The sequence below is a fragment of the Varroa jacobsoni genome, unplaced genomic scaffold (genome assembly GCF_002532875.2).
Source record: "Varroa jacobsoni isolate VJ856 unplaced genomic scaffold, vjacob_1.0 contig00664, whole genome shotgun sequence".
NCBI classification, from domain to species: Eukaryota; Metazoa; Arthropoda; class Arachnida; order Mesostigmata; family Varroidae; genus Varroa; species Varroa jacobsoni.
The window spans coordinates 87,365-115,222 of NW_019214507.1; the positions used below are offsets into that span (position 1 = coordinate 87,365).

General features: G+C 40.4%; 2 protein-coding genes across 5 annotated transcripts; one reads left to right on the top strand and one right to left on the bottom strand.

Annotated features, from left to right (window-relative positions):
- LOC111271478 (uncharacterized) lies at window positions 1-12,339 on the top strand. 4 transcript variants are annotated; one of them, XM_086972935.1, is made up of 11 exons: window positions 1-145; window positions 370-481; window positions 735-885; window positions 1,742-1,851; window positions 6,685-6,714; window positions 7,000-7,032; window positions 7,678-7,904; window positions 8,177-8,510; window positions 9,139-9,296; window positions 9,587-9,820; window positions 10,286-12,339. In XM_086972935.1, the coding sequence occupies exons 3-11, from the start codon at window positions 747-749 to the stop codon at window positions 10,479-10,481; spliced, it is 1,461 nt and encodes a 486-aa protein (XP_086829061.1). In that variant the 5' UTR covers window positions 1-145; window positions 370-481; window positions 735-746; the 3' UTR covers window positions 10,482-12,339. The 4 variants fall into 4 exon arrangements, with proteins under 4 accessions (XP_086829061.1, XP_022708034.1, XP_022708035.1 ...); XM_022852299.2 differs by having other exon boundaries at window positions 2-145; window positions 370-885; XM_022852300.2 differs by having other exon boundaries at window positions 41-67; window positions 370-885.
- On the bottom strand, window positions 11,723-27,268 carry mesh (sushi domain containing 2 mesh). The gene is made up of 18 exons (XM_022852297.2): window positions 27,157-27,268; window positions 19,585-19,818; window positions 19,017-19,166; window positions 18,706-18,905; window positions 18,307-18,454; window positions 18,002-18,133; window positions 17,430-17,622; window positions 16,969-17,253; window positions 16,395-16,746; window positions 16,039-16,185; window positions 15,300-15,538; window positions 14,540-15,052; window positions 14,210-14,346; window positions 13,900-14,029; window positions 13,523-13,677; window positions 13,006-13,306; window positions 12,557-12,704; window positions 11,723-12,338 (listed from the first exon to the last, which is right to left on the bottom strand). Exons 2-18 carry the CDS (start codon window positions 19,750-19,752, stop codon window positions 12,230-12,232), a joined length of 3,507 nt encoding a protein of 1,168 aa, XP_022708032.1. The 5' UTR covers window positions 19,753-19,818; window positions 27,157-27,268; the 3' UTR covers window positions 11,723-12,229.
- Between the last annotated feature and the right edge of the window lie 590 nt (window positions 27,269-27,858).

Sequence of the window (27,858 nt, forward strand, 5' to 3'; positions counted from 1 at the left end):
TTACTTCGACCCTCATTTTTCGTTATATAACGGTATTAACACGAGCAACGTTTAGGACCTTTCATGAGTATGAGTGAGCTAAGCGTTAAAAGTATTTGATCTGCTGAAAGAGATTTCATTCTGTCGTTATAATTAGGCCTTAAAAGTATGTTTTCCTTATGCGGATATGAGCATTGTCAACCAGTGTAAATTTTATAATATTAATCCCGTTCTTCCGTTACCGGATTATGTCCCACACAGTAGCAGTGACGCTTTACCAACACATGATGACAATGTATATATTGTTAACACGTATTTGAGATGCGAACATTAATATTTAGAACGGTGTCATCACTTTTAAGAGCTATGTTTTTGGCAAAACCATTTCAGTGATCGTGCATTTGGGACCAGCTGTTACAATCGATATCGTCTACCGCTGAATCACTTTGAAGACGAGAGGAAAAACATTTAATCCAGCTGAAATTTCTTACATCCAACCACTGTGATAGTCGATCCATATGTTTACGGATGTTAGGTAGTACTCCCAAAGCAAAACGCCGCCTATCGTATTCGAACTGAAGTTTTAAGTTGAAAGTGACAGGATAGTTGCAGAGGCAGTGTCAACGGTGCATCAAGCGTGCGCACGTAATTGGCCGCGTTCAGCGCTGTCGTCACAATCACGTCCAAGCCGCGGCTTGCTTCAATAGCCCCCCTGCCAGTTGGTCCGTCACTAATCAACCGCTGTTCTATTGCAGTATTCGACTGAAATGTTATCAACATCGGGAGCTGGGGGGTTCCAGATGGTCGCATTATGGACAACTACGCTTACATTGATAGTGCTTACGGCAACCGGGACTCGTACCACTGCGAACGTCAGGACCACAGCAAATCATTCGACTATGGCAAGTCAGTGAAAGTGAAACATTTGGCTATATTCTAATTTAATGATGATATGTTTTGAAATAACTGGCTATTATGACCTGTGTTTTATAGATATACCGTCACTTTTCTCTTACCTATATTCGAAGAGATGCAATTATCATTTAGACTAATTAGACGCACGATTAATTTGCAGCCCAATTCGCAGTAGAAGCTTATGTGGAGCTATTTTTTTTTTTTTACTAAACTGTCAATCATTCTGGCAATGCAATACAGTAGAATACAACAAAGCTTTCACCACCGCGCTCAGTCACCGTTTCACAATCTGGAACGTTTATATAGGAAAATTATTTGTATTTGTAGGTTGTAACGACCCCGCAATGGTCGCGAGTCCCAGCAGCTTCATATTTGCCCAAATACAAATTTGAATTATTTTTTTTTACTAGTTAAAAAAAAAGCTAGAATAAATAAAAAAGCGGAAATATGTTCTATAATAGTTAAAATATATTTTTTTTTGCTAATTTTGTCCATCGCAAGAAAGGAGTCGTAAGCTCGAACAGCATCGAAAAGCTTAAAATGAATTAGCAGAAGCAAAAAAGAATGTTATTATTATTATTATTATGATAGGTCTTAATTATGCATGATAAAATCAGCATTATTTAAAGCGAATTATTTTCGACCTACGCCTCACTTGCAACCGTAACCGTGTTATCATACAAAATTTAACAAAAACGTCCAATAAAATCCATTAGATAGTCGCCTCACAGACAGTTAAATCAATGAAACTATTTTACCACAAAACGAGCAGTTGTGGATCATCTAATTGATATGCATATTCTAAATAATCTTGTTATAAAAAAGCTAACCTAACGGACAATTTCAGATCGTGTCCGGAGAGAAGCTGTTGATCTGCGGTCTGTTTATCAAATTCAACTCGACAACGTCACAAAAATCCAAATCAATGCTGGACCACCCTATACTGAGTTTGCTACGGTTAGTGTAATTGCCGTATTTACTTGTTTTTGCTTATCAGGCACCCGTAGACCAACCCCTTAAGTGATAAGGATTTAAATCAGGACTTAATTATCAGCCGGTGGGTCACTGTAGATTCATCATACATACGTTGCTTGCGCCGTGTTACTTGAAGTGCTATAATAATTTACAATTTTTAACGTGGTTACAGCTTTTTTTTTTTTTTTAGACAAACGCCTTTTGAATTCTGTTCTAATCTCCCAAATAAGCGGAAACATTCTCGCAATAACGATAAGCGCTTCGTTGTACTACCCGAAACTTAATTTTATCTAGTAATAGGGTTATACTGCAATGTATTATAGATGGAAACAGACAACGCAAGTTTAAGTCTTTCACCTAGCTGCTGTTCTGTTTTAGGTTGTAGAGTTCCTCTTTGCTTCACATCGCTCACGTTGGTCCTAACGTTAGAATAGCCGTTAGATACACCTGAGGCTTTTCTATGAACAATTTAAGCTTTTCGCAATCAATCTATTATTTTTGATAGTTATGATCTGAAGTAGTGGTCCAAAGGAAAAAGGAAAAAGGAAAAAGGATCAATATGTGAAAAACACGCTTTTTTTTGTCCACAATTAATTAACCTCTTTATGACTTCACGATTATACAAGCGCTAGAATTATTACGCCCACGATAATAACAGCTTTGTTTTGCTCACGTTTTTAATACACTATCCGGACATCTTTTTCGTAAAATTAAGTTTTTAGAATTACGTCTGCACTATGGAATCGAGAGTTTGCCCCATCTACTAACCCAGGATTGGCCATACTAAATTTAGCTGGGTTTAACTCCAGCACACCTATAAAACAACGAGACAACTATACGAGAATCTTTGTTTTGTTGCCGACGCCCTGAGCGTGGATGACTCTAGTTCATTTTATGGTTACGGTGGCAATATATCTAAAGAGTGCATTAGCCACCTGGGCCATGCAGCCCCAGCACGCTGTGCGGGAAAGTTCATGTTAGACGATAAGCTCAAATAAGGCGATCGCTGTTTGGAAACCGAGTTTCAAAAAGATCCCAGTCAGAAGTATGTAAATGGGAAATATTTAGATAAAAAGTTGCCTCGTATGCATGGATTTGACAGATATTAAGAATGAAAGCTAATATTAACAAGATTGCTCTTTACTTCTAAGTTTACTTCAACTTACACAACAGTTAAACGGTAGCGCTCGGTGTCTTTAAAACTAATGATCCTTTGTTGAAAATCTATAAAGCCAACCATTATTCTATAGATCAGTATGTTATATAAACTTCTATTTATGGTAAACAATCTATTATGTAACAACATATGATCGCTATCGTTCAAAATACACGTACGGTCAACTAACGGTATATGTTCTGCCAACTTGTTATGTCATCCAAGGTGAGCCCTCGGGTGCTTTCATGTTTCATGTACGATAGCGATCTATTGACAAGGCGCTGTCCGTATGTGCTACCTTAATCGAGAACGACTGGCAAATCCCTTGTTGTATTTACCACTTCAAAATATCGGCCAGCAGTACGATTTATCAGATTATCAGGCTTAAACTTATTTCGACAAATCAAAACCCGCGCAGTTAGAAAGTTTGAATGGGTCTGCAACAGACTGGTATTGAGTTTTTTTTCTATCGATTAGATGCTCATTTAACCCAGTATTCGTCAGAAACAAGATCAATATAAAGCGAGCCAAATCAAATGCGTCTATAACATATTAGACGGGTTCTATTCTGTCGTACACATTTCGCAACAGATTTATGTGTTTTGTGATCGGACACAACTATCTTGTGACATTCACATGACCTCAAATAGGCTTTAAGACAGCTAGTAAGCAGCTAAGCGAAACAGCTTGGCAATCTTTGAAGCTGGCCGTGTCGACAAATTTGAGACTGAACAGCGGGAAGGGGGAGGACGCAGGGGTTGATTCAAATATGGCGTACTAAATAAACGATAATATTCGTCATTCTTTGTACGTCAATCGCTGGGTGATGCCATATAATAATATTATAGCCCTCTTAAGCTTCATCTAAGAAGAGATAGCTTGTCTTAGAAATGAATGATCTTTTCCAGTAGATCTGTAAAATCGACAACCGCTTTATAAGCCACTGTATCATGTAAAGTTTTGCTTATGCGGAATTATGGCTGTTGTTGGCCAACAGTATACGGTAGAATAATCCAGCATGCTCCAATGCTCACAGCTGAAAACCAACAGCGGGCGCAAACTACAGACGGCCACTTGTACGCCCCTGCCCGTACGCTCACCTAAACATTCGCATGAAACGGGAGTATTGTAGGTCTACGATCGTCGTTCCGGCTATTGGCGCCGACTACGAACCAGGAGCTCGGCCCGCCACTAAATTCGAATTGCTACGTTGGTCGACCTCAGCTAGAAACTTCTCCGCTGTTGTTACCTGTGGTATCGCTGCAGCTTTATCGTAGTTTTATCGATCTCTTTCATCAGTTCCAACAGTAAACCATCGAACATCCTTAGCGCTGGGCTTGACGCCTTTAAACGGCCGTCGTCCAGGATATACATGACAACGATATCCTGGCAGTGATAGCTATATATATATATATATATATATATAGCTTGAATAACTCGTAGAGGCTGATACGTCATCGGTGATCCGTAGAATATAAGTAACACCAGATCTACCGATCGATCAGGCGATGCTAATATTCGTGTTATTTTTATGATGACGATATCTGAGGCAACAGATCGTGCTATCAACGATTCCAATAACAGTCTTTGTAGAAGCGGCAGCAATTGAACAGGATTACCAGACTTCGGTACATGATTACCTAATTTTCAGGAACTTCGATTCGAGGTGAAATAAGGATGTCGTATTCCAGTAATTGGTAAGCTTCCAGTAATTGGAAGCAGAAGATCTGTCCTCACTGTGGAAAACCAAAAGATACATTTTTACAAACTTAAACACATGTCTGTCAGAGCAAGGACACCCACCGTAATTTTCAAAATATTTCTTACGTTAATGGGAAACTGCAACCTAAAAAAATTTTTTTTAATAGAACACTTGTCTCTCAGTTGATTCCATAAGGGTATGCATTTTTTTAAAAGTAATGTTCCCTCTACAGTAATACATATACACTGTTAAATCGTTAGCCTTAATATCTCTGGTAGCAGGCTATAATGCTTTTTAAGCCAATCAGCAACAAGTAACATCGATGTCTTATGACCTATGTCATAATCCTCAATGCGTTTTAAAATAGACAATACTTTATATATCCATTGAATGAATAAAGTGTTGCCTATTTTGGTGCAAGCTGTATATTTAGTTATGCATTTTCATAAATTCAATTGTATTTTTCTATTGTGTTGCGTAGAGGGAGATATTTTCTGTAAGTTTGAAGTTCAGCATGCTATTTAGCCGTCTGAGCCTGTTCGCCGATTTAAAAAAAAAGTTAAATTTATCAAGATTGACATGTTCAGCTTTTGACTCGATGGAGCAACGATATATTTCGATGCTTATATGTGCGACTGTAAAATGATGTCGTTCTAATTACTTGGTTTTGAAAGGTTTGTATGTCAGCCTAGAGGGTACCGCCAGCCAGAATCAGGCAGCGTTGCGGAGGGTCAATTTTTGAGATCCCGTTTCAAAGGCCTACAAGTTACACACACTTACAATGCTAACAAGTTCAGCAGAACGTGAATTTACACAATCAGCAAAAGCTGTTTGACGACAATCTAACGTTTGCTTTTTTTTTGAAATTGCATTTCATGTTTGATTCTTTTATTTCGAAGCTAACTGGCACAATCCACATTCGTTTGGTTCGCACGCATAGCATGCCGATATTGCGTCATTTATCTAATCAGGGTATTAAAAACTTTGACTGAATACTCAGAACAATGGGGTGGTTGGTGCGACCTATCTAGTCAACAGCCCCCTTAACAAAATCGATGCGATACTCACGTTAAGTAGTCCATTTAATTTATTTTGAAATGTTTCTTGCGCATTACTTGCTTCTTAGTTTCAAAAAGCTCTAAGTCTTATTGCAATTTTTTTGTTCATCATATTTTCATATTTCTTAAACGCTTTATTAAATTTCCAAGCACTTAAGTGTCGATTCCCTTAACCGTGGTCGAGCCATTCGTCACTGAGATGCCATTGAGATAAATTTTCAATAATTTATTTTCAGCTAAACTGAACTTTAACTTTAATTTTAAAGTTGACGATCTGAAAAATTTTGATTAACAGAAAGATACTTGTTTTTCCAAAAACAAATATACAATCGAGATGTTATCCAACTATCACTGAGATAAACTATCTTAGACATGTTGTACTTAAAAAGTATAATGTATATTCGTCCCGTTATTTGCGTACCCAAAAACCAATATATTTTTTAATTAGACCGCCTACGATCAGTCGAAACAACTGTTAGCCTTTAGCGTACTCAGATGCCAAATGGATCAATTCAAATGAGAGGAAGTCAATAGGAAAAGGCAAAGCAAATGCTAATTTCGTGCTTTTTTTCAAGTACGTTAAACCCACTTTGCATTGTTATGTGCCTTAAATTTGGGGCTGTTAATGCTTAGTGCTATGGAGGTTTTCGACGAACAGAATTATATATAAAGTTCTATTCACTGAGTTCAGTTTAGCAGACGAAAACAGGTTATGTCGTGCCGATTTAGAGTAATAGAATTTTTCGGGAGTGAGACCGGGAATAAAAACCCACCTATCATTGTATCAGTTGTCCCTACGGTAGACTGCCTGGCCTCCCTACCGTTTTATGCTTTCTAGGAGTTTTCTGCATCATCTTACCTGTTTCTGACACTGTTCTAATTCTGTTTTTGCATTTCAGTGTCTAGCAGAAATGACTGAAGATGAAAAGGTTTGTAGAGCTGCAACAAGTGACGCCCGAAATATGAATCTATATCAGAGCTACCACCGAATCCGTACGGACGCGTAGGGTCGGTTTTTTGATCGCGCATGGTAAATTATGTCAAGGCTGCGACCGGTCTAAAGTCAGACTAAATCGTTACGCGCGGTTTCTGTACTAACGTAAATATCTAACAAAAAAAAAGACCATGTTACATATAGTTTCAATATTATTGATAGAAATAATACTCTTTTACATAATGTATGCAGTTTTAACCTAGATTTTAATATGTTTCAGAGAAACCTCGTGCTTGCAAAGGATCTCAGTGGGGTAATTATACGCGCATAAAAAAAAGCGAAGAGATTGGTTCTAGTTTCATGATAAAAGTCTAACAGTAGTTGAAATTGTTTTTTTTAATGTAATCCTTTAGTTTTCTTTTTGAGATTTACACTAGCGTTAGGTCATCCGCCAGCCACGGTGTAGTCGATCACAAATAGGCAGTTTCCTTTCATTGTTAGACATCACGATAATATTATTCCTGCACTTTTGCAAAAATAAAATTTGTTTTACTGGTATTTACGACCAGTTTGACTTTAAACACTTGGACCGTAGTCATTCGAGCAAAAATGCTGACAGATCAAATCACGCACAATAGAAAACCTACTTTCTCTTCTTTCCTTTGTGTTTTGTGATCATTTTCTAGGGTTATTTTCAGGGGGTAAAACAGCACAGAATCATTGTTCAACAGATCAGAACGGTGTTAATTTTTCTTGGCAAACAATAAAACATGTACGAGGCTTATGCTTACTACGTATCTAAATTTGGCAGAGCGTCGCGAAGCACTTCGGTGTTACGTAATAATTCTGTGCTGTCTTTAAGGTCTCCCACTATGTACTAATAAGTACCGCAACAATTATAGCATAACATGCGCTAATGCTACAGTAACAATGCTACTATCGATGTCCGCCATTGCAGTGTGGCAGGGATGCAATGCGCTTATTTGAGAAGCAGGTAAAGCGACATCTCGGCATCCGGTCAATGTCGGACTTACCCTACGTGGTTGGGAATCTTTCACGAGTAGACCATATGACATCGCGTATCCTTAAACATATAGAAAATGTCGAGAAACAGATGCGACGAATGGATAGAATGGAGGGAAGCCTTTTTCATCGGACTCTGCATAATGCACAGGACGCCTTCAAGTGTGTAAACACGAGTTACAGCCTTTGCGATAGTCGTCTGGGGGCAAAAAATGTCAATCTTTCTGGTCTTCATAGTACATTGCAGTAGTTCGTGTTTAATAAGCATTAATACTATTTCCTCCGAAAAGTACAAAAGTACATTACATTCCGGTTGAAAGGCTAACCGGAGAAATCGGAAATCGGTGTGATTAGATGACTAAAAATATACATAATAATTATAATGATACTTTTCATTATAACGACGAAATATACATGTAATATTGCAATTCAAGGGGCGTTGGCGAAATGGCGAGTCTTCGGAGTTCCAACCTCGTCAGTAATATTCAACACTTTTTCAAGGACTTTAACCGATCGATGAGCAACTTTGATGAATTAGCCAGTAATTTCGAAAAGAAAACTTTAAGTGATACGACAGAAAGTATGGCTTCTGGTGCAACCCTCAGTGATCTCGATGTCATTACGAAACGATTACAAAGAGATATCTACAGTCTTCACAATCTGACGGAAGCATTACCTACGCTGCAAGATGGCCGCCGGCTTACGGACCAGACTGTAGGGAACTTCACTTTAATGATGCGAAACCTCACTATTGGGTTACCCGAACTGGTGAGTCTCTTTGATTCTTCATCGTGACGTCAGCAATGTTTGGTGTAACCCAGTCTCTAGCTAGAGCTAAAGTGAATTGAGTGTTCAGGATCAGCTCACCTTTAATCGGGCAGATCAGTTCTATATGCATATATACAAATTGCTTCTCGCATTGCGACAGAATTAGCACTACTTCTAAAGCATTTGTGTTATGATTATTGTAATAATGGATTTTGTTTTTAACAATTTTAATAAAAGGATGTACACACAAAAAACCGTCGATAAGCCAAGCCGTTGGTAGTCGTTGGACCTGTCGCGTTCATTCAGCTATACTGTCGTTCAGCTAACCGTTAAACTGATCTAGATAAGCATGATAAATACAGCTTTTTATACATTCTGTAATGAACGACGTAAAAAATTCTCGTCGCCAGTGTCTTTAATATCTGCTATAGTAGTGTGCCCACATTATTGGATAGGCCTCCAGTTCCTAACAACATTTATGATTTTCTCAATGGGGGAACTGGACCCATATGCTGGTTCAGGTTCCTTATTAAGAAACTCAATGTCCCAATTGAATTTCAATTGGGACGTTGAATTTCTGATAAGACAGTCTGATAATTGTTTTCATAGCCGCTAAATTAAAATACAGGTTCGTCGCATGGGTCCACTACGAGATCGTCGAGGAGCCCATCAGATCCGGGAATTCATGTCTGTGGTCAACGATAACATGCATAACGTATCCATGAGTCTGACCGAGCAGCCGCTACACAGAAATGGCCGCAGCGATATTTTCTCTGCTGTCGATGGGTATGATTTAGTGAATTAGCATGTATAATGTGCTTATTCTAACTTTGTCTCTTTAAGCTGTATGCTGATGTACCTCGCATTAACAAGCAATAAATATAAATATCTGTAGTTCGTATTACTACGAGAATCGTAGCAGTTGTAAAATAGGATTTGGTTTCCGTGCTTAACTTTTCCTTACCCAACCTAATTATTTGTGTATCGTTCTGTTGTACGTTTGTGGTTCCAGTGGAGTCCACTAACGTTTAAAGGGTTCATGATAAGCTCGCAATCATTTTCGTCTTCTTTGGTAGCTTTCAGTCTGCAATAGGACACATGGGAGCCGCGTTTCACGATCTCCTGCGAGGCACATTGGCGTTTATCAATCCAACGTCCTGGCAACCTATTCTACCGCTGGTATCTCGACCTTTGCGCGAGCGCCCCTTGTTAGGAGCACCTCTACTAGGGCAGCCCTTGCTTGACAGACGAACAGCAAACGACGAACGAAGACCACTAGCCTCACTGCCTCTGCTGGGCAGGCCGCTCAGGTATACAGGCCACTGCATGTGCCTCAAAAATAAAATAAATTTTATACGATTCTTTTTGGAACTTTGTTAGATTGTACTTCAGCGAGATTACTAAATATCTTTTTACTGAAAACACCAACTCAAACTATTCTTTTACTAGGTCAAGTTCCTGAAGCCAGTTGTTTCATGTATGTAGGCCTTTTTAAAGCCTTACTTTCTAAAAAGGCGATTTTAAAAAGAGAAGGTCGATGCTTGCATACTCGAAAAAAACGTTTGTGAACAGTCTGGTCAAATACGAAAGATACGACCAACTCTCGATTAGTAGTTTTTATAAAAGAAGTGTTTCAAATGGCAAAAGAAGAATATTCATATAAATAAGTAAATGTCACCCGTAAAAACATTATAAGAAACACCGAAGGCTATGCTAAATGTTCGTAATGGCCCGTCTACTCAGTTTTATCGCGTACTAACCGCAAATATTTACAGGCCTCCCGTGGGTCTGTTGGCGCTTCAGCGAATGGTGGAGCTGGGCCTAGGTCAAAGGCAGCACCAATTTTACCCCTATGAACAGCCAGATATCAATCCAAGGAGACGTCGAACCAACAAAAACAATGACAATGACGAGGATTCCGACGACTCAAAAGAAAACCGCCAAAGGGAAAGGAAATCCAAAAAAAACTGAGATTAGGTTGTACAATAAGTGGCGATATTTCCAAATTTCAATGTAACCATCATAACTAGCCTTTGCACTATTTAGCTATATATTGCTGTCGAAAATATATTATGTAGGCAACATAAAATTGGAAAATTTTTCGTCTATGTTAGATACACACGGAAGACAAAAAAGAAAGTTCAATATTTATATAATATTGCCAATACGTATATCGACGTTTTTTTTTCCATATTTAATATTGCTTCGCTATAATTTTTAATTTGGCCAGGTATAAAACATACAAGCTTATCTTACAGAACCAAAATATCTTTGCAGACCGAAAGAAAATATTTGATATTTCGGTGTAAATAATAACGCGTTTATATGCGACGTCCTTATAATACATGAAGAGAAATCTGCTGATTGTTTAGAATTCAAAATTTGGTTAGTTATTATAGGTTATTCGGTGAAGTTATAATAAGTAAGCGATTCTACCTACAAAACGCTATCCCTATAGGAAAATTCGGTGCGTGAAATCCTCGGAATATTTTTGTAAACTATCCGGTAAGTCGTTCACGTAATAAGTAAATGGCCAACCCATTATCGGCAGAATGATTTAGTTGGTTGAATAAAATGTACTGACCCAAGTTATGGCGAAGTACTCAGTCGACGAAATCTAGGTACAGGTGAGGAACTGATCATAATTATCTACTATATTGTTTTTTCAGGACGAGGTGAGTGAATTTGTTTGTTAAATCATCAACTATAGGTATGGTATCACCTACAGCACAGAACGAGTGCTTTGAAATTACAGATCGCCAACAGTGTCCTCTCCTTCGTTCATCGATACGTCTCTATCTGTCATTTGGATTTGTTTGTTTTCTCAGCCATTTTTTCCGAGCCATATTTTTTCAGCCGAAGTAAATTGATGGCTTTCAGATCAAGATCGAATCCAGCAATGTAAGATTGCCTCATATTGCGGACAAGATGTTCATTTAACGCAAATCATACTGTCAAGTAAGACCCCTCACAAAATATCTTGCGAGTCGACAGTTGACATTATAGAAAATGCGTATATTAGTAGAAAAGTTACTCTCTTCTTAACGTAACTTTTTTATCAAGCATCTTACGTAAATAGCAATCAGCTTTTTTTTCGGATATTCCACTCGAGTTAAGTTCAAGCTGACTGAGCGTGCTTAACCTATCTACCAGCTGCGCACTTCAGAGTTCGTCATTCATGACGAATGAGAATATCATGACGTAAACACATATGAATGGTAATAATATAGAAAACTAAATAAATAGTGTTTATTTCTTCTCGTTAACTTTTCATCTATTTACGTGTTTGTTAGGCTAAATAAATTGGAAAATCCAGATAGAGAATTGTTATCGCGCGGCGGATTATATTCGTCCTTCGAGGGACAAGCGCCAGGATATGCTGGCTTCATCGCACATTTGAGCGTGTCTCGTGCGTATGGGTTGACACCGTGGCTGCATGGGCCTTAAGGTGTAGACTAGGGTTCAATGGGTATTCGGTGCTACGTCAAGGTAGATGTCGAGTATCTGACTAGAAACTCGTTTATATTCGGCAGTATTTCGGTCGTTCATAAAAATACTTTTCAAAGTAGTAACGCAATGTTATTATAGGATCTATATTTTTTGTCGCTCTATATACACTTTCAGTAGACTTCATTTGACTGTGATTGTATAGTTTACTAAGGTGCTCTCTGTCAATAGAAGTCGCCTTATTGGGGATAATGGCCTAGCAGGTAACCTTATTATGGGTTGACAGCTTGTTCTGAGGGGCGTTGTGCTGGTCGATACGCCCCTCGAGGGTTACCTTGAGGCTTATCTTGTAGAGGCATCTTTTCCATAAAGGTTTGGTGCCTGCAACATTGCGATTTACAGCAAATGCATATTATTGTCCTGCTTTAGCGAGCTTCGTTTTTATACGGCTAACGGGATCCAGAGGAGCGACGAACTTCAGGCACCAGTATACACGGTGAATATACACAAATAGATTACAAAACTGGCTATATTCATTTAACCTGCTGGTAGTTACTATAAATTTTAACTATAATTACCAAAATAAAAAAATCACTCACAGTCCTTGCTCCTTCGTGTTATAATCGCCTTTTTCCTCACGACTGCCCAAGTGGCAGAAGCAGAAGTAAACGAAGCAAATGAGCAGAACTGTTGGAAGGAAGATTCCCAACGCAATAGCAACCATCGATGTAATATGCACACGAGTACCTGAAGTGCGAGGTATTGTGGTTAGCAAAATTGTTATTGTATATTGTGTATTGTATTGTGTATATTGGTTAGCAAAAAAAAAAAAACAAACAAATACGCGTATTGTTCACACTTATCCTATGGATTAGAAGTAGAAAAGTTTAAACCATATGGCTACAAACATAGCAGCACATACTTGCGCAGATGGCTATAAGTATTCGGTCCGAGTTACCTTAGCAGACAGCTTAACACTGATCGTAACGCCAAAAATCACTTCCCTTACTTAAAGCAAAAAGGGAAGCATGACTCAATCCGAACTTACTCTTGCACGAGGCGTTCTCTCCCCATGACCACAAACCCGTCTCTTTACACTGACGGTATTCGTGACCGTATAAACGGTAGCCCTCCTGGCATGTAAAACGAACAGTCTTGCCTACGAAGTTTCTGATTTCCGATTTCAGTCCGAATGCAGGTTTATCAAGGGCCTGACAACGAATTTCGGTCCGTCTCACCTCCGCAGAAATAACTCGAGCCGATGTTTCAACGAGCTTCGTCGTTGCTGCATAGGATTTGCTTCCAGTCACAATGTAATCAAAGCGACACGCCCGCGATGTTGCACAAATCTATTTAAACAGCAAATATTAATAAGAACAAACGTTTACCGACGTCCTGCTAGTTCCTGCCTAAAAATGCACAGGATATAATGCCTGTCGGATCGATACTGTCGTTTTTGGTAAATGTTTGAAAGTATACATGGACGAAAGTCCATCCAACGTTCAGTTACATGTAACTAAATGTTAAGCAGCTTAGGGAAACGAAAACTATGAAAGGGTGCCTACTTCCTCCAGATCCCGTTCGCGAAAAGTGGCATTTAAAGGAACTGTGATTTCCCGTGAAGATACAGAGAGCGGTCGAAAGTATACATTGTCATAATGGCCAAATTTATATCCAAACAGTTGATGATTGAATAGTGATGCTGATTCGTTAAGTCGATCTGAAAAGAACACAACAAATCTACTTTCTTTTTAGCGTGTCTCAGTAGTGGTACAAGTTTGAAAGCCAAACGTTATTCATCATTGCATAGCAGTATACGTAGGGAATTGCAATCAATTTTGCCTACGTCTCTTACGTTATATAAAACGCGTTAGTTTGCATAGGGAGCGCTAGTGCACAAAAGGATTGCCCCCGGCTGACTGAACGAGATGCCCTGACTTACGCCTGTTTCCGAATTCGCTATCTGTTTCGATGTCGGTTTGACTCGCAAAGTTTCCGAAGTCTCGTTGATCGCCAGATAAATCGTTGCTTGCTCGATTATCCCAGCTTCCTAGCAAACCGCTCGTGATATTCTGTAATTACGCAAGGTGAACGATCACAAGTAACCGTGCACTTACACAAATACGCGCGTATAAGTGTATGTTTAAGCCATTATACAGCGAATCGTACAAAGCATATCGGCTCAAACAGGGACTGTAACACGTAACGGTCACTGCACAAGTCAGGATAGCACAGCCGCTCAAAGTACTTACCACGAACTCGATAGGCAGGAACACATTCAGAACAAGCTGCTCGTTGACCACACTGACTTCAACTCCGGCGCCTGAGTCAAACATGGCTACGATCTTCGACATATTGTAATAGCCAGTAGGCTGGTAAATTGATACGCCTATGAAACAAAAAAATGTGGACTCGAAATTTTTACACGTTCTTAGGCTTATATTTGTCTATTTATTAGCACATGCAAAAAGAGCCGCAGGCGCAGCTCAGATGGGAACATCAATTAACGTAATGTACGTCATACTCATAGAAACATATGGCGGTTTCCATCACAGCACTTCTACCACGCGGACGACTCGTACCTTTGAAGTTTTGCGTTCTCATTGAGTCGTCCCAGAAGTAGATATACTCATTATCTACAATCAGATACATCTGATACTGCCATCTCGCTACGAGTGGACGAAGGTGGAACTCAACAGTCGATGAGACGTTATCTCGAGCAGCAATACCTGAGAGGTAGGTCCCGTTCATAATAAAGTCAGAAGCATGTTCTCGTTTTCGAGACTCAAATCGACCTTGGATACTGAGTTTGGCTTTTTCGTTGTCAGCATGTACAAGCGAAAATTCGCCGTGTCCATTAAACGTGTAGTTGGTTCCGTCAAATGTGAGGAAATGCGGATCGCCGAAGACTGAGGCGAAGCCAGGCGGCTGGTAGGCGGAACAGTCTTGCGATGTGCGGTACCATTTGTACTTTTGGCACGAACTCGAATCATCTTTATCGGGTTGCCATTGACAACAGGTGAAGAAGGGCATCATGTCAGCCTGCCAGGTAGCAAGGGTTGCCACTTTTGAACGTTGATTGTACGGCAGGATACCTGTATCATAATTGAAAGATAAGCTGTCACGATAAAAATGAGAATCAAATAGCAGTCAGCTTACTAAGAACTGATTACATTTGAAGTAGTTTTTCAGAGGCTGCGATTTTAATGTTCTATCAAGTGTGCTTTCAAGCGTGAATCAGAGCATAGAATTATAATTAAGAACAACATGATTCATTGAACCAGCAATTTCAATAAACAAAGGATTACATCGAGAGCTTCTGTGACGTGATGTAGCTTTTACCGTAACTGAAGTACCGGTGTGGCTTGCCACCATACATGCTGTCTGCAGTGAGGATCAGCTCCCCCTCAGGATCGTAGCAACAAGTTTGTCCGGAACCCCCTATGCTAGGCCGTCCTGACTTGATGCACTGAAAAGCCGTCTTGTAGAACGGATCGCATTTTCGGCTGTACGTATTGCAGAGTGTATCGGGTGCGAAACGGCCCCGATCTAAGTCCGATTGACGCAATGTACATGGGCATCTGAATAAAACAATTTAAACGTTTCACCAGAATAAACTTAACACTACATATGCTTCTAGGCTGAGTCTTCTAATCCCATTATAGGCTAAATACTAATACCGTTCTTTGCTAATCCTGTTCATAACCAATTCCCAGATCATTTGTGGCTGTAGCTGTTGATGCGCTAACAAATCGAAAACGTTAACATCTTCTCTTCGTTACGAAGTTTATTCACTGTGTACTCTAAAGCAAAAAATATTACATGATAGTAGCCGACAATTAGTAGAGCGGGCAGGACAACGAAATGCAATATATGGGGGCGAACTTTACACTTCTTCTTTTTCATTCTTTCTTTATATACGGTTCAGTTAAAACATCTGTAGCTAAAGTAAAAATAATCAATGTACTAATTTGATATAAATAGATACCAAAATATCACACCTCCTGAACTTCTAGAATGGCTTTAGGCCCTATCTCTTAGGGCATCATATCGCAGCTTTTGCCTGGCGAAAAAAACGTACCTCCAGAGTGTGATCGCAAATTTATCTCCTTCTCGTTCATGTTCGAACCAATCGTTGCAAAAAGAATCCTTCCAATATTTGCCAAACTGATATTCCCACTGAGGCCAGAAATACCATGCTAGAGGCATTGGCCGACTCCAGATCATCCTGAAAAGGTTTATCGATCAGTTTTTACATTGCTCGTGTCGATCCCGAGGTCGACGATGTCGTTTTGTGGATCCCCCGACATGCCATTATATTCGCATGATTATTTTCCTAAGGTTGGCTTTATATCACGATAATGTTAGCAAGACAGATGCAATAGCGTGTCTAAGGTATATATTTGTTTTAAAACTTGGTTATAAACTTTTACTTACGGAGATTTTTCATCGGTTACTAGATTTGCCAGGTTTGGATTCGTAATATTCACGCTGATAAAGCCAAACTGCAGGCCAAGCTTCTCACGATCGTTAGCGTTTGCGTATCTTGCAAGATTAAGATTTATCTCGCGATCCATTACAGTTGCGGTGCTTAGTTGAGTAATATAAGTTAGGGATGGGTATTCTTGGTTATCTTTAAAGCCCCAAAGATGAATGCCAACTTCTCGATCGTCGTCTAGAAATGACGTCAGCTTGTCGTACTTCCATTGCAGTCTCATGCTTTCAGGTTTCTCCTCTTTATCAGCGTCATTAACAATAAGAATGTCCTCGCTCGCAAGCTCCGGTGGCTCTGATAGAGAAACAACACATACAGTTTTAGTTTCAGGTTCTTGGTAACGTGGCGCATATCATGCGCGTAAATTCAAAAATCAAATCAAATGCACATACGTACCCACTATTGTAGCGTCTGTCTTAAATGAAAGATATGTGCCCCTTGCGAGCAATGGGGCAACTTGTATTCAATAAAAGAAAATGTCACTGCATTGATTTTGTGACGTAACCTTGCACTTACGAATGTAGAAACGACCATAGAAAAAGGCGTCACCTCCATCAATGGTAACAGTGAGATCCACGTAACCATGATAAAATACTTGCGGCATGTAGCACGACACATGATGGCGATTTCGGTAGATGGCCGGAAAACGACCACCACTCATATCCTGAAATTGACATTCTATCTTTGCATGCTTCGGAAAGCATGGTCCTGTTACATTGATCATGGTTCCGCCGAGCATATTGGCGTATTTTGGAAAGAATGATAAACGGAGTCGCTGAGTAACGAGTTGGGGATCCAGCTCTGTAATAGCATTCAGAAAACACGGACATTTTGTCGGACATAAATAGCCTCCTATTAAAGTCTGTGACCAGCATTATCGTCGCAAGCTCCGATGCGTAATGCGTTTTTCTTTTCATAATTGATAAAAGATTATATATATACACATGTGTGCAACCTATTTTGCAGATGTCTCGTACCCCAGTTGACACATGTTCCTGTATAGATTTCCTCATTGACCTGGAATATGTAACGGCCCTTCATTTGTTCATCTCCGCCTTCTGTAATCTGTGAGACTCGAGGCTGCTGTGAGTACGGGAAGAACTCGTAAGCTCTAGTAGTGTTGCCGGCGTTGAAGCCAATGAACGGATTCAGACCGTTCGTACCGTCTTTCTGTAACCGTGACCAGATACACCAGACCGTGCCGAAAGTCGGCATATTATTATTGCAAAAATACGAAAAGCTCGAACTACACGAACGGAAACAAAAGCTGACCCGGGTGTGATCAGGCAATGATAAATAATCTGGCCACCGAAGTGCGTAGTACCGATATGCTCTGCACCACCAGGTAACGGACTACTAAATTTCCGAAGATCTTTTATTTCGCAGTTAGAGAAAACAATAAATAATAGCTTAAGTTTGAACTAACTAGTTAGCACCCATATCGATACGGTGATATCTATCACGATGTGAATAGGAATGAAGATCAGATGATGCGGAAGCATAGACCGTTGTAACAAAATAGATTATCGTCATTGCTCGGAGCAATTACCCGATCTTCAGAAGAGATCCAGTCGATTTTTTCGTAGTTCAGCATAACGTACGATCGGATTTCATCAGAAGCGATGACTATTTGGAACGTGTTGGTCTTCTGTTTCGGGCCACGCCTCTCGAGTTGTGGAACCTGAAGTATTTAGTAGAAAACAGTCAAACGAACCATAACAATGGAACCACCTAATACCGCTTGTATATCCGTATCGGAGAAGTTAGCGTTGATTGAGTGGACGAAAATTATTAGCACGCTATCGTGCAATTGCTCGATACATTCTAGAATCTAGGACGTGAAACAGCTCTTACCGTAGTATTTCTCCAGGTGGCAATGAGCGCAAAGGTCGGCGCAAATCCCTGGGAACCAATCATTCCGCCATTGAAGTCGTCATGAAGTCTACGCTGAAGCCAGCAATCGGTTTTTTCATGGATACTTGTGGGGCAGTTTCGGAGTTCTCTGCACACAATATGACAGTAGTATCAATAAAAATAGCGCAGACAATAATATTAATGCGCCGAAGCTCTAGACGAATATGACTAGGGCGTGGTTATCATAAATTTTTCCCAGAATTTCCGTAAATAACATCGTCTTTACACGAGACTTGACTTGGTCTGCTCAAATCGAAATTCCAATTTTTCGTTATCTGGCGATGTAAGTTCAATTTAAGAAATATCCTAGGAGATTTCTGGCCGAATGTATACTCTTACCGGCGCTTTTTAATCTTAACTAGTCGGACGTAAAGCCCAGACTCTGCAACATCCTTGTCGAAGACTTGATAGGTTAGCCATGCTGCGATGATGGCTGGATCCTTCTCGCTGAGCGTGTCAGCAGGCTCCAGCGGGAATCGAACCGGCAGTCGATATTCTTTTGGACCTCCGCCGAAATGCACATAGCCGTTAGTGTGGATCTACATTGGCAGTAAACAATTCCAAGAAGGTCTTTTTAGTAGCCTTTAACTCGAGGTCGATACTGCAGCTGTTGTCATTCTCCCCGATATATTGATATATGACGCACAAACCTTGATATATTTGTAGGCAAATCCAAAATATGGCAGGCGATTGGTGAGTGACATCTCGTGTTCCGGTTTTGATGCATCTACAGGCGAGGAATCATTTCTGTCGTACGGGTACATAAGCATATTTCGAAATTGACTGTATTGCGCAGGTATCTGTTAAGGCATACAAGAAAAGAACACAGTGATAGATTAGTTGAACGAAGAGCTTCAAATGCAAAAAACGTGCACAGGTTCTAGTTAAAGAGGTAGCGATCAATAGAATGGCAATTACTCAGATTAAGTAGTAGTCATCAGCTTGACAGGGCAATTTATTAAGACATATTTTGTTCGCCAGTCACTTGTGCTTGCTAGTTCTGTCACGATATGTTTCGTGTGTCTGTTGACAATCTATCATGCAGCATAACCTCGTTTTATCGCAATATAAAATAATTTCCTTTACACACAATTTGTGTAATATGTGTGCTTATCGTAATATAAGCATATGATACAAAGCACGCCTTTACCAATAAAAAACATCTCTTTATACACACCCCTATACTAGAAATCCTTTCCTATCTTCCAGTCTCCTTACCTTGGGATAGTAAGTCGCTTGCTGCGATCGATAATCAGCATTGAAATTGTTTTTTGATTGAGAGGAGACTTCTAACGGTATTAATATTAACACACTGGCTGTGAGAAGGCTGAACGAGAACAGCGAAGGGTCTAAGTCCCGCCCGACTGCTGCTTTAAGACCGCCCATTTTGTTACCGCAAACGACGCCGCCGATCTTCTTCTGCAGAGATCTTATCGGTCCTTTTTGACGAAGCTAGGTTATAAAAAACATTAACTGAAATGTTAATTGTAAACAAAATCTAGGTTACTGGAAACTGTGTACAAGCATACATCTTGTCGTTTTCGATCGAAACAAACCAAGATAGAATAGAAACGAAAGCTCCATTAACAAATGACGAAAATACCTGAATATTCTATAGTACAGCAGCAGCAGACTCTAATTGAGCTCATTAAATCGACTTTAGAACGGAATATCACTGTTTTTCCAACTCCGAATGCCTTGCTGATCCTCTGGTAAAGAGGTCGTAAGACTCGTGTTCAAAATCAAACTGGTTAAACTAAGGCCTTTTTTAAGCGCGTATTTTTCTACCATTGAAATGATATGATACTATGTACCAGCCGCTACCCTTTACGAAATTCAGCTAGCAGCTCGTTATGTAGTAAGATCTTTTCAATTTAGGCGGTTCTGAATACATCAAATAGTTCCATTACCATAATGATACAACGGTAAGATGTTTGCCTACTAGCCGAAAGAGTACAAATATTAGCTAGCTTTGAATCGATGTACACACACCTGGATCCTTCACCAGAAATCCAGTGAAATTTAACAATAGAGAACGCAATGAACATAGTAATATCTACTCCTCGTGATCGTTTGTATGGGGCATGCTACCTTAAGTGGTCCTTGCTAGGACAGCGGTGCCATAGAAAATATAGTCGAGAAAGAGCTTTTGATTCTCTCGTCTTGAATGAGATTTTCCATCAACTTTAAGCGGCTTGTGTCATGACGAGAAGCATTTTCTAAAGCGATGCTTAACTACAGGAGCAAACTGGAAACTCTAATTTATGCCTAAGCGGATTCTTAAGCTCGCTCTAGGCCATTATTATGCTATTTTCCGATCCAATACAGGCACTAATTCACTTCTTAACAGACGAATAGTAGATCTCAAATATTCCGTAACGTTCTTAACGACTCTATGATCGATTCTTTTTTACGTTAAAATTTCGCTGTTTAGTGATGCAATAAAACTAGGACACACGACGTAATTACAAGTATGTTGGTCACACGTTATTTTGAGCTGATTTTTCGAACACGTAATAGTTGTGCATCAGCTCACCCCTATATCATGTGGTTGGATAGGAAGGTAGGCCACTCTACCCTCTACTCACTTCGCTTGCTGGCATAATAATAAAATATGTATTCAGAACCTGTAATAATTCACGCATAAAAAATATACCGAGATAGGTTTGCTGTATATTAGTAAACTATAATATACCGGCTTTCCATGATCTCAACAAACGTGCGGTTTTCATTACGATGATGTAAACTAATCTTGTATAATCACTACGAGTAACTGCTGCGACCCTGTCAGTCAAATCTACACAGAGATCTAAGTGAAAATAACGGATGTAATTTAAAAGTTAATTAATTTATTTACATAATAATACACTTCGTGTTGTTATTCTGCTGTTTTTTTTTTTTGCTGTAGATAACGGTCCCTGTCTTGCTGCATGGTTCAAACTGTCCGAAGTGCTTTCGTATTGCCTGTAAGGCGCCTTCGATCAACGTTTTGGCAAAAGTTCGTCCTAAAAACGTTACGCGGCCCCTCTGTTTGATTTCAGTTATACATTAACAGTTGGCTCACCGCTATAGACTGACTCTGGCAATCGTCTAGGTGACATGTATCCACAATGGTAGATCCGGTTATTGATACGCAGGCAATTTGTAAGCAACAAAATAATCCCAGTCGAATCAGTATGAACTGTTCTTATGAGTGCCGTCGTCAAGCCATGTTTTGTTCTTGTATTTAGGTTCTCGAGTGATTGATTGCCAAACTAGTGGTACCTGCCACTTACAACTCCAGCCATTGCCCTCAACCGCAAGAGTAATTTATCTATTTATTTAGCACATTTAACCAAAGCCGTCTCAATGATAAAACTTTGCATTCATCATTTATTCTTAATCGTCCGTGTACGCAGAACACAACATGATCCTTTAATCTAACGATCCTTCTTGATCCGATCATGTAGTCGATCCATGATCTCAAGGCTCCGGAAAGGTCCAGCAGAGTCGAGCGAGCGGCCAGTTTGTCCAAAGATCATCTTGAAGCCCATATCAGTGAAATAGTTCACGAGCACACGGGTCATCTTAATAAAGATCACGTCCCACTCGGCTTGTTCAAACATCCGCATAAATCCACCAAGAAACTGTCGTGACTGCACTGCGCGTCGAGCACGCACATGGGTAGGGTTAACTTGGTTAGAAGCGGGCTGCATAAAAGTTATCTCACTTCGATCGGTACTATCATCATTGTACCGCACCAGTGAACCTAGCACTGAGGGTACGATAATAAGTAGTATGATTAACAGCTTCGCTAGCAGACTGGAACAGAGACACATCATCGTGCCAAAGTCAGCTGAACGTTTGAACTGTCTAAGTTTTCCGCGATGGCTGGCTTGTTGTTGCTATTACTGCGCGCCGATGGCAGTTTGTCGGTGATACTGGATCGTTCGGTTCGGCCAATTGGACGAAGTCGGGCGATGAAGACGAACGCTTCAACAGGACCAGCATTAATGGATCACAGCTGTGCGGGGTGCGCGCTTTAGCAGCGCGTCACCTCTTTGCATCGCTACGGCATCGGCGACCGCAACGGTAATGATACAACCGACGATGTCTGCCTTCTCGTCTGTGGTGAAGTCCAGTCCTGACAAGAAAGTGGGGTCTAGGTGCCTCCTGGTTCGCAGTGGCTACGCGCGAAGTCATGCCATCGCATCTGACTAGCTGAAGACTAACTGATATAGCTGAGCATAAAACAGCATTGGTAACCTAGCGTCAGTTTATCCGAATTCGAATGACTCTTGTTCACTAGTCCTTCTCCCGCCTTCTACGGTTCTTGCTTTCTACTATAGCTATATGCTCCGTGTTCGACGTTCGTATTTCGTTCCTGCTTGGTGCCAGCAGTCATTTCAGCTTTGCATTTTAAATCAGCTGTCAGCTGGGGTCAGCGTGTTGGCCTACGCCAAGTGTTTCTTATACTATTAGCTAGCACATATTAATATGTTTCAAATTTTTGCGGCGCTAGCTAGCAAGCAAACAAGCAAGCAATATGTATGGATGCCTTCACGAACGATTCCATGTACCGATCGAATGCTCAATATTCCAAACTCTTTCGTTCTGCCTGGTGTCCTCCTTCTATAATCCGGCTAGAAAGAGTCGATTCCGACATCCATTCCACACGAAAACTAAGACAACGTACATATCACAATAGAAATAATTTATACATTAAAATGTAGGCATTTATATTTCGTAGCAGTGGCGCAAAGAGACATATCACCGTATATCTGTGACGTCGCCTAGCTTTCACAAAACCGGTATTTTTTTTTTATTGTTGCAGGTATTTTTTTTATAATCATAACGAAACAGAAAAAGGCTCCGGTAGCTTAATTCTTCTACGACAATCTCAATACATTTGTCAGTAGTGCATCCGCAATTGATTACGTTGACCCAATCCCCACAACCATAGTACTTCGATTTATAATCACTGCTGTGTAAAGAAAAAAAAAAAAGAAAAAACGATTCGATTGAAGATCAGAAAAGAACAAAAATACTCACGTGAGCTAAACGATCAACAGCTATATTAGTCACAAAAAAGTTAGCTTAAGAAAACTTGTTGGATCCGTCTTGCTGCCAGTGAAATCGACGCTAAGTTCTGGTAGGGCCCCCTAGTGCTTCGTGAGAGCGCCGAAAGACCAATATTTCTTGCGTCTGTCTTCGTGCCACTGACGTAATCGAGCAAACGCTTTTTTTTAGCATCGCTTCATTCGTTTTTCCTTTGCTTATAATTCTATTTTCCCCTGGTGACGATCGTTCAGCCATTTACTGGGTCAACTGGCTATAATGCGGCCAAATATGCCGGAAAGATCGATACAATCAAATTATGTTAAATTGCCGAAACACATTTTCTATGCTGTTACCAATTAAAACGTTTGCTAATAAACTGAAGATTAAAAAACGAGCCTCTGAAGCAGTCAGTAAACGCAAGCAGTCTGGTAATTGTAACTGTCGCCGCCTATTGGAATCGTATACGAGTAACGCCGGCCCTGATCGAAAAGCACGCATGTGCTAGATACCGTTTTGTATGTAGCTCGCAGACTCGTCAATGGAGCCAATGTTATTAAATTTGACGGTTTGTAGATTTAGGTACATTTAGGTTGGTAATATATATATATATATACACCGGGCGAAGCAAAGTCTTCTGGCAGTTCGACCGACTTCACTTAACACGTATGAAAAAAAAACAAAGAGATACGTAAATTTTGGCAGTAAAGAGCGTATTTAATTGTAGAACTATGTTTTTTTGGAACATCATTGTCATTTCTATGCTCTTCCAATAATGCCGCGCCGACAACGTATGTCAAAGATGCACTATCTATAAAAACTATAATTATTCAGATGGTTCGATTGACTGATATCAGAACGTCCTAAAATATGCCTATAATATTATTATTCCATTGTTCGATCCAGTTGACTTTGTTCTTGCGTATTTTTTGCTACGTCACCAGACGGCACCCACGATTAAAGAGCTACTTCTCAAGTCTAATTCATCGTGTAGATATATGAGTATACTATAAGAAATTGACTTGCGACGCTATCTCGTATACTGTGCTTGTTTGTTCTATTTCTGCTTCAGCTTTACTCTCGATGAACAACGCTGTTCTGCAGTGTTTCGTTGTTAAATTTATTCATCCTTCAGACTGGGTCGTTTTGGCATTACGTTAGCTGTGCTATAGTATCGGTGATTCTTCTTCTGATTATCGTACGCGTACCTTTGGTGTGACGGAAGGCGTCTACCATCGAACCGGCGTGCTACATCGGGATCGACAGCATCCTACCAGCAAGCGCCATATAATTTTTTCTGTTGCTTAAAACGCCGTATGAAAGTGAAAGCGTACCCCCCCAGTTATTTACAAGCAGCAGGATAGCTTGTATCTGCTGACTGGCGGCGCAGGAATGAACTCACAGGTAAACGGGTCCAACGTCAACTCTCAACCGGCGCACGTCAAGTGACTAGGATATTTTCGCCTATATATACAGAGTATAGTGCCTCAAGTGCGTTGAGCAGCCACCTCGCGCCGAACGCACTGGTTAGTTTGGAAAAATGGCCACCGACCAAAAGATCTGCAGACAGTGTGATAATGCCGGCGTAGTTGAACGCTAAGCTTCAAATCTGCCGGGTTGTACGGAGCAGACTAGAGGAGTGCCGGAGTACCGGCTGCATTCTAGGACGCAGTCTAATCTAATCATAAATAATGCTCAAGTCAGCAGTTGGTTTTCATTTCGCGATGACTGGTGCAGTGAATCACGCTAGTAACCGACCTTGCGAGCGCTCCTCGCCTGTGACTCCGCTGTGACAAAGGAAGGCATGGACCTCCGTTAGGAGACTCGATGGCAGACGCCGAAAGCAAACGTGTGATTTGGCCACTCGTTGCGAGCCAAAGCGGTATTATCCACCACAGCTATGTGCTCGTAGTCTCGTCGCTCATCTTAGGACAAACAACTGTGTGTTTACAATAAAACAGTCGCTAGATCCACTGATCTCAATGGGTGGGCGATTCCCCACCTATCGGGCATAAAGAAAGACGAATATAAGAATGTAAAAAAAAAATACATTTATATGACGCACGTTTATGATTTTTACCTTTCATATAATCTCATTCTTGTTGAATTTTTTTCGCAAATAAAATTCGGGCCAGGTTATATATGCAGCTAGAAGTATTTAGGAGCATTCGGGTGTTGTATTAATTGCGATACAATTATGTAACAGTGCGGCAAATCGGTCCAATTATAAGTCCCAAAATTGGAAGTGTTTGTAATAAACGAAATTCTTTGAATAAAATGTATGCGATACATTCATCTCCGCTTATTTGGCAGCTCAACCCGATGGCCCCATACAAAAATATCAACACTACACTCTAGCAAGGATATCGCGTCAATTACCATCTGAGTTACGCACAAGAAGGGATCAACATGTAATTATTACCACACGGTTTTCGCCAATAACAGGTGCATAGACATTTATTGACGATGGTTTCAACAAGGGTGATAAGCCATTCGTTATGTGGCAACGTGTGTCGCCAACGGCTCGTTTGGAAGAAGTCCTTCCGCCGGACTCATCGCGAACAACAACAAACAATGATTGCCCAATGCAAGAACTATCCAGCCCAATAGTGCGCCTAGGAACACGATCTTCAGGAAAGAGTCAATAATTGTCTAATAAGGCAGGAAATAGCGACAAATCCGATATTCGAACTATTTTTTTTTTTTTTTTTTTCGTTTCTTCTAGAGAACTGCTTAGATGCGTAACGGTATTTGCTAGAACACGGCTGTCATTGCCAAAACAAAAGCCACCCCCGTATCCAACAACATCGTAGTAAACGCTGCCGTTGGGTCACCGCGGCAACTCATTATGCAGTAACCGCACATATATATATATATAGTATTTCCATATTTCTGCCTTTTCATACGTTCATTTTCGATTTTTATATGGCTTCATTTAGGGATAACTTGGGGATACAGATAATAGATGGCCCGAGCTAAATTATACGGAAAAACGAATCCAAATATTCAATAACTAAGACATACAAGTGGGCCAAAATTAATATTTGTCTTTACTCCGAACTTCAGGATGCACAAGATACGAGATCTTCAAGTTGGAACACTACTTAAACACTTCATTTTGTAAGTTGATTTGAATTTAAATTAGAACCGAAGTGCGTTCGTCGTGCTCCGTAAAAAGACGTACTACAAAAGTGAAACAAGTTATAATTTTAGTGAGTCACGCCCACTGGTATGTACAAAAGGTACATATTCTTCTCGATTTAACCCAGCAGATCATACAGCTGCAGTAGCTTTGTCAGCACTTAAGTGAATGCACGGAGCGTTTGCGACAATTATCAATAGAGCGTCTTGGGTTTGAAACGTTGCAACCGACAAAACGTATCCCTACTTTTTCCATTGGACCGTACCGTGGAAAACTGAGATCAGAATTGGCCAATATAATTAGTCTCATTACTAACACAGTTGACTTAGTCGATCAACAAGCACTAACAGATGCCCTGATTGCACGGACACGACTAGTCGCCCTTTTTATATGGGCTCCCGCCTCACCTTAAGTCCAAAGAGAAGCAAAAGTCCAAGTTCCAATTTCAGTCCACGTTGTTCGTAGCTCTAAACAGCAGAAAGATGCACACGCTTGCGACTCACTGACTCAAAACTCCACGTATTTGAGAAAACTTTTGGATTCCATTTAGAACGACACCAGCCAGCACTCTCTATCGACGACAATTGAAAAAACCTGCAGCTATAGCTTACCTCATGACTGGAGCAGGCCTTGCTGCGGTAGCTGGATGCCGTCTCACAGGTTGCTAATGGGGAGGGGGGGGGCACCGAAACGGGGAAGGCAGTGCCTTTGTGAAGCAAAGACAATAGCTCTATTCAGCCACGCCCCTATCATATACGAAGGTGGTTTGAGTGGATGACTACAATGGGACTTGGCCTGCCAACATTGGAGCATGGGAGTTGGGGCGAGGGAAGTGTGGCCGTAATAGTCTACTCTTGACTCATGTATCGACTAGCAGTTTCTGCAGCAATTTTGCCTTTATAGCATCTCTGTAGTTCACTGGTGAATAGTTTAAGACGTCTATGGGTACAGTGAACTACAATGGGCTGCACGTGACCTGTGGGAGTTAGTTGAAGAGAACATCATTCATGTAGCCACCCGTCACGTAGGCACATACCTTAAGCGTTCATCAGATGTTATATTCTTTCGGCAGTCATTACCGGTCAACGCTACACGATTCGCTATTCGATACATATTGCCCCAACCGTGAGCTATAAGTAACGCATGCTCAAGCTGTTTACGATGGACCGCAAGCATTACGCATTGTCAGTGTGCACGACGTCCAAGTTGTGCGTAGATCAGATGTGCTCCTTACCAGTAGATGCATTTTATAGTAAGAGAACTCCTTAAAAAAAGATTGAATGAAAAAGGGGAAAAAATCACATGTACATTAA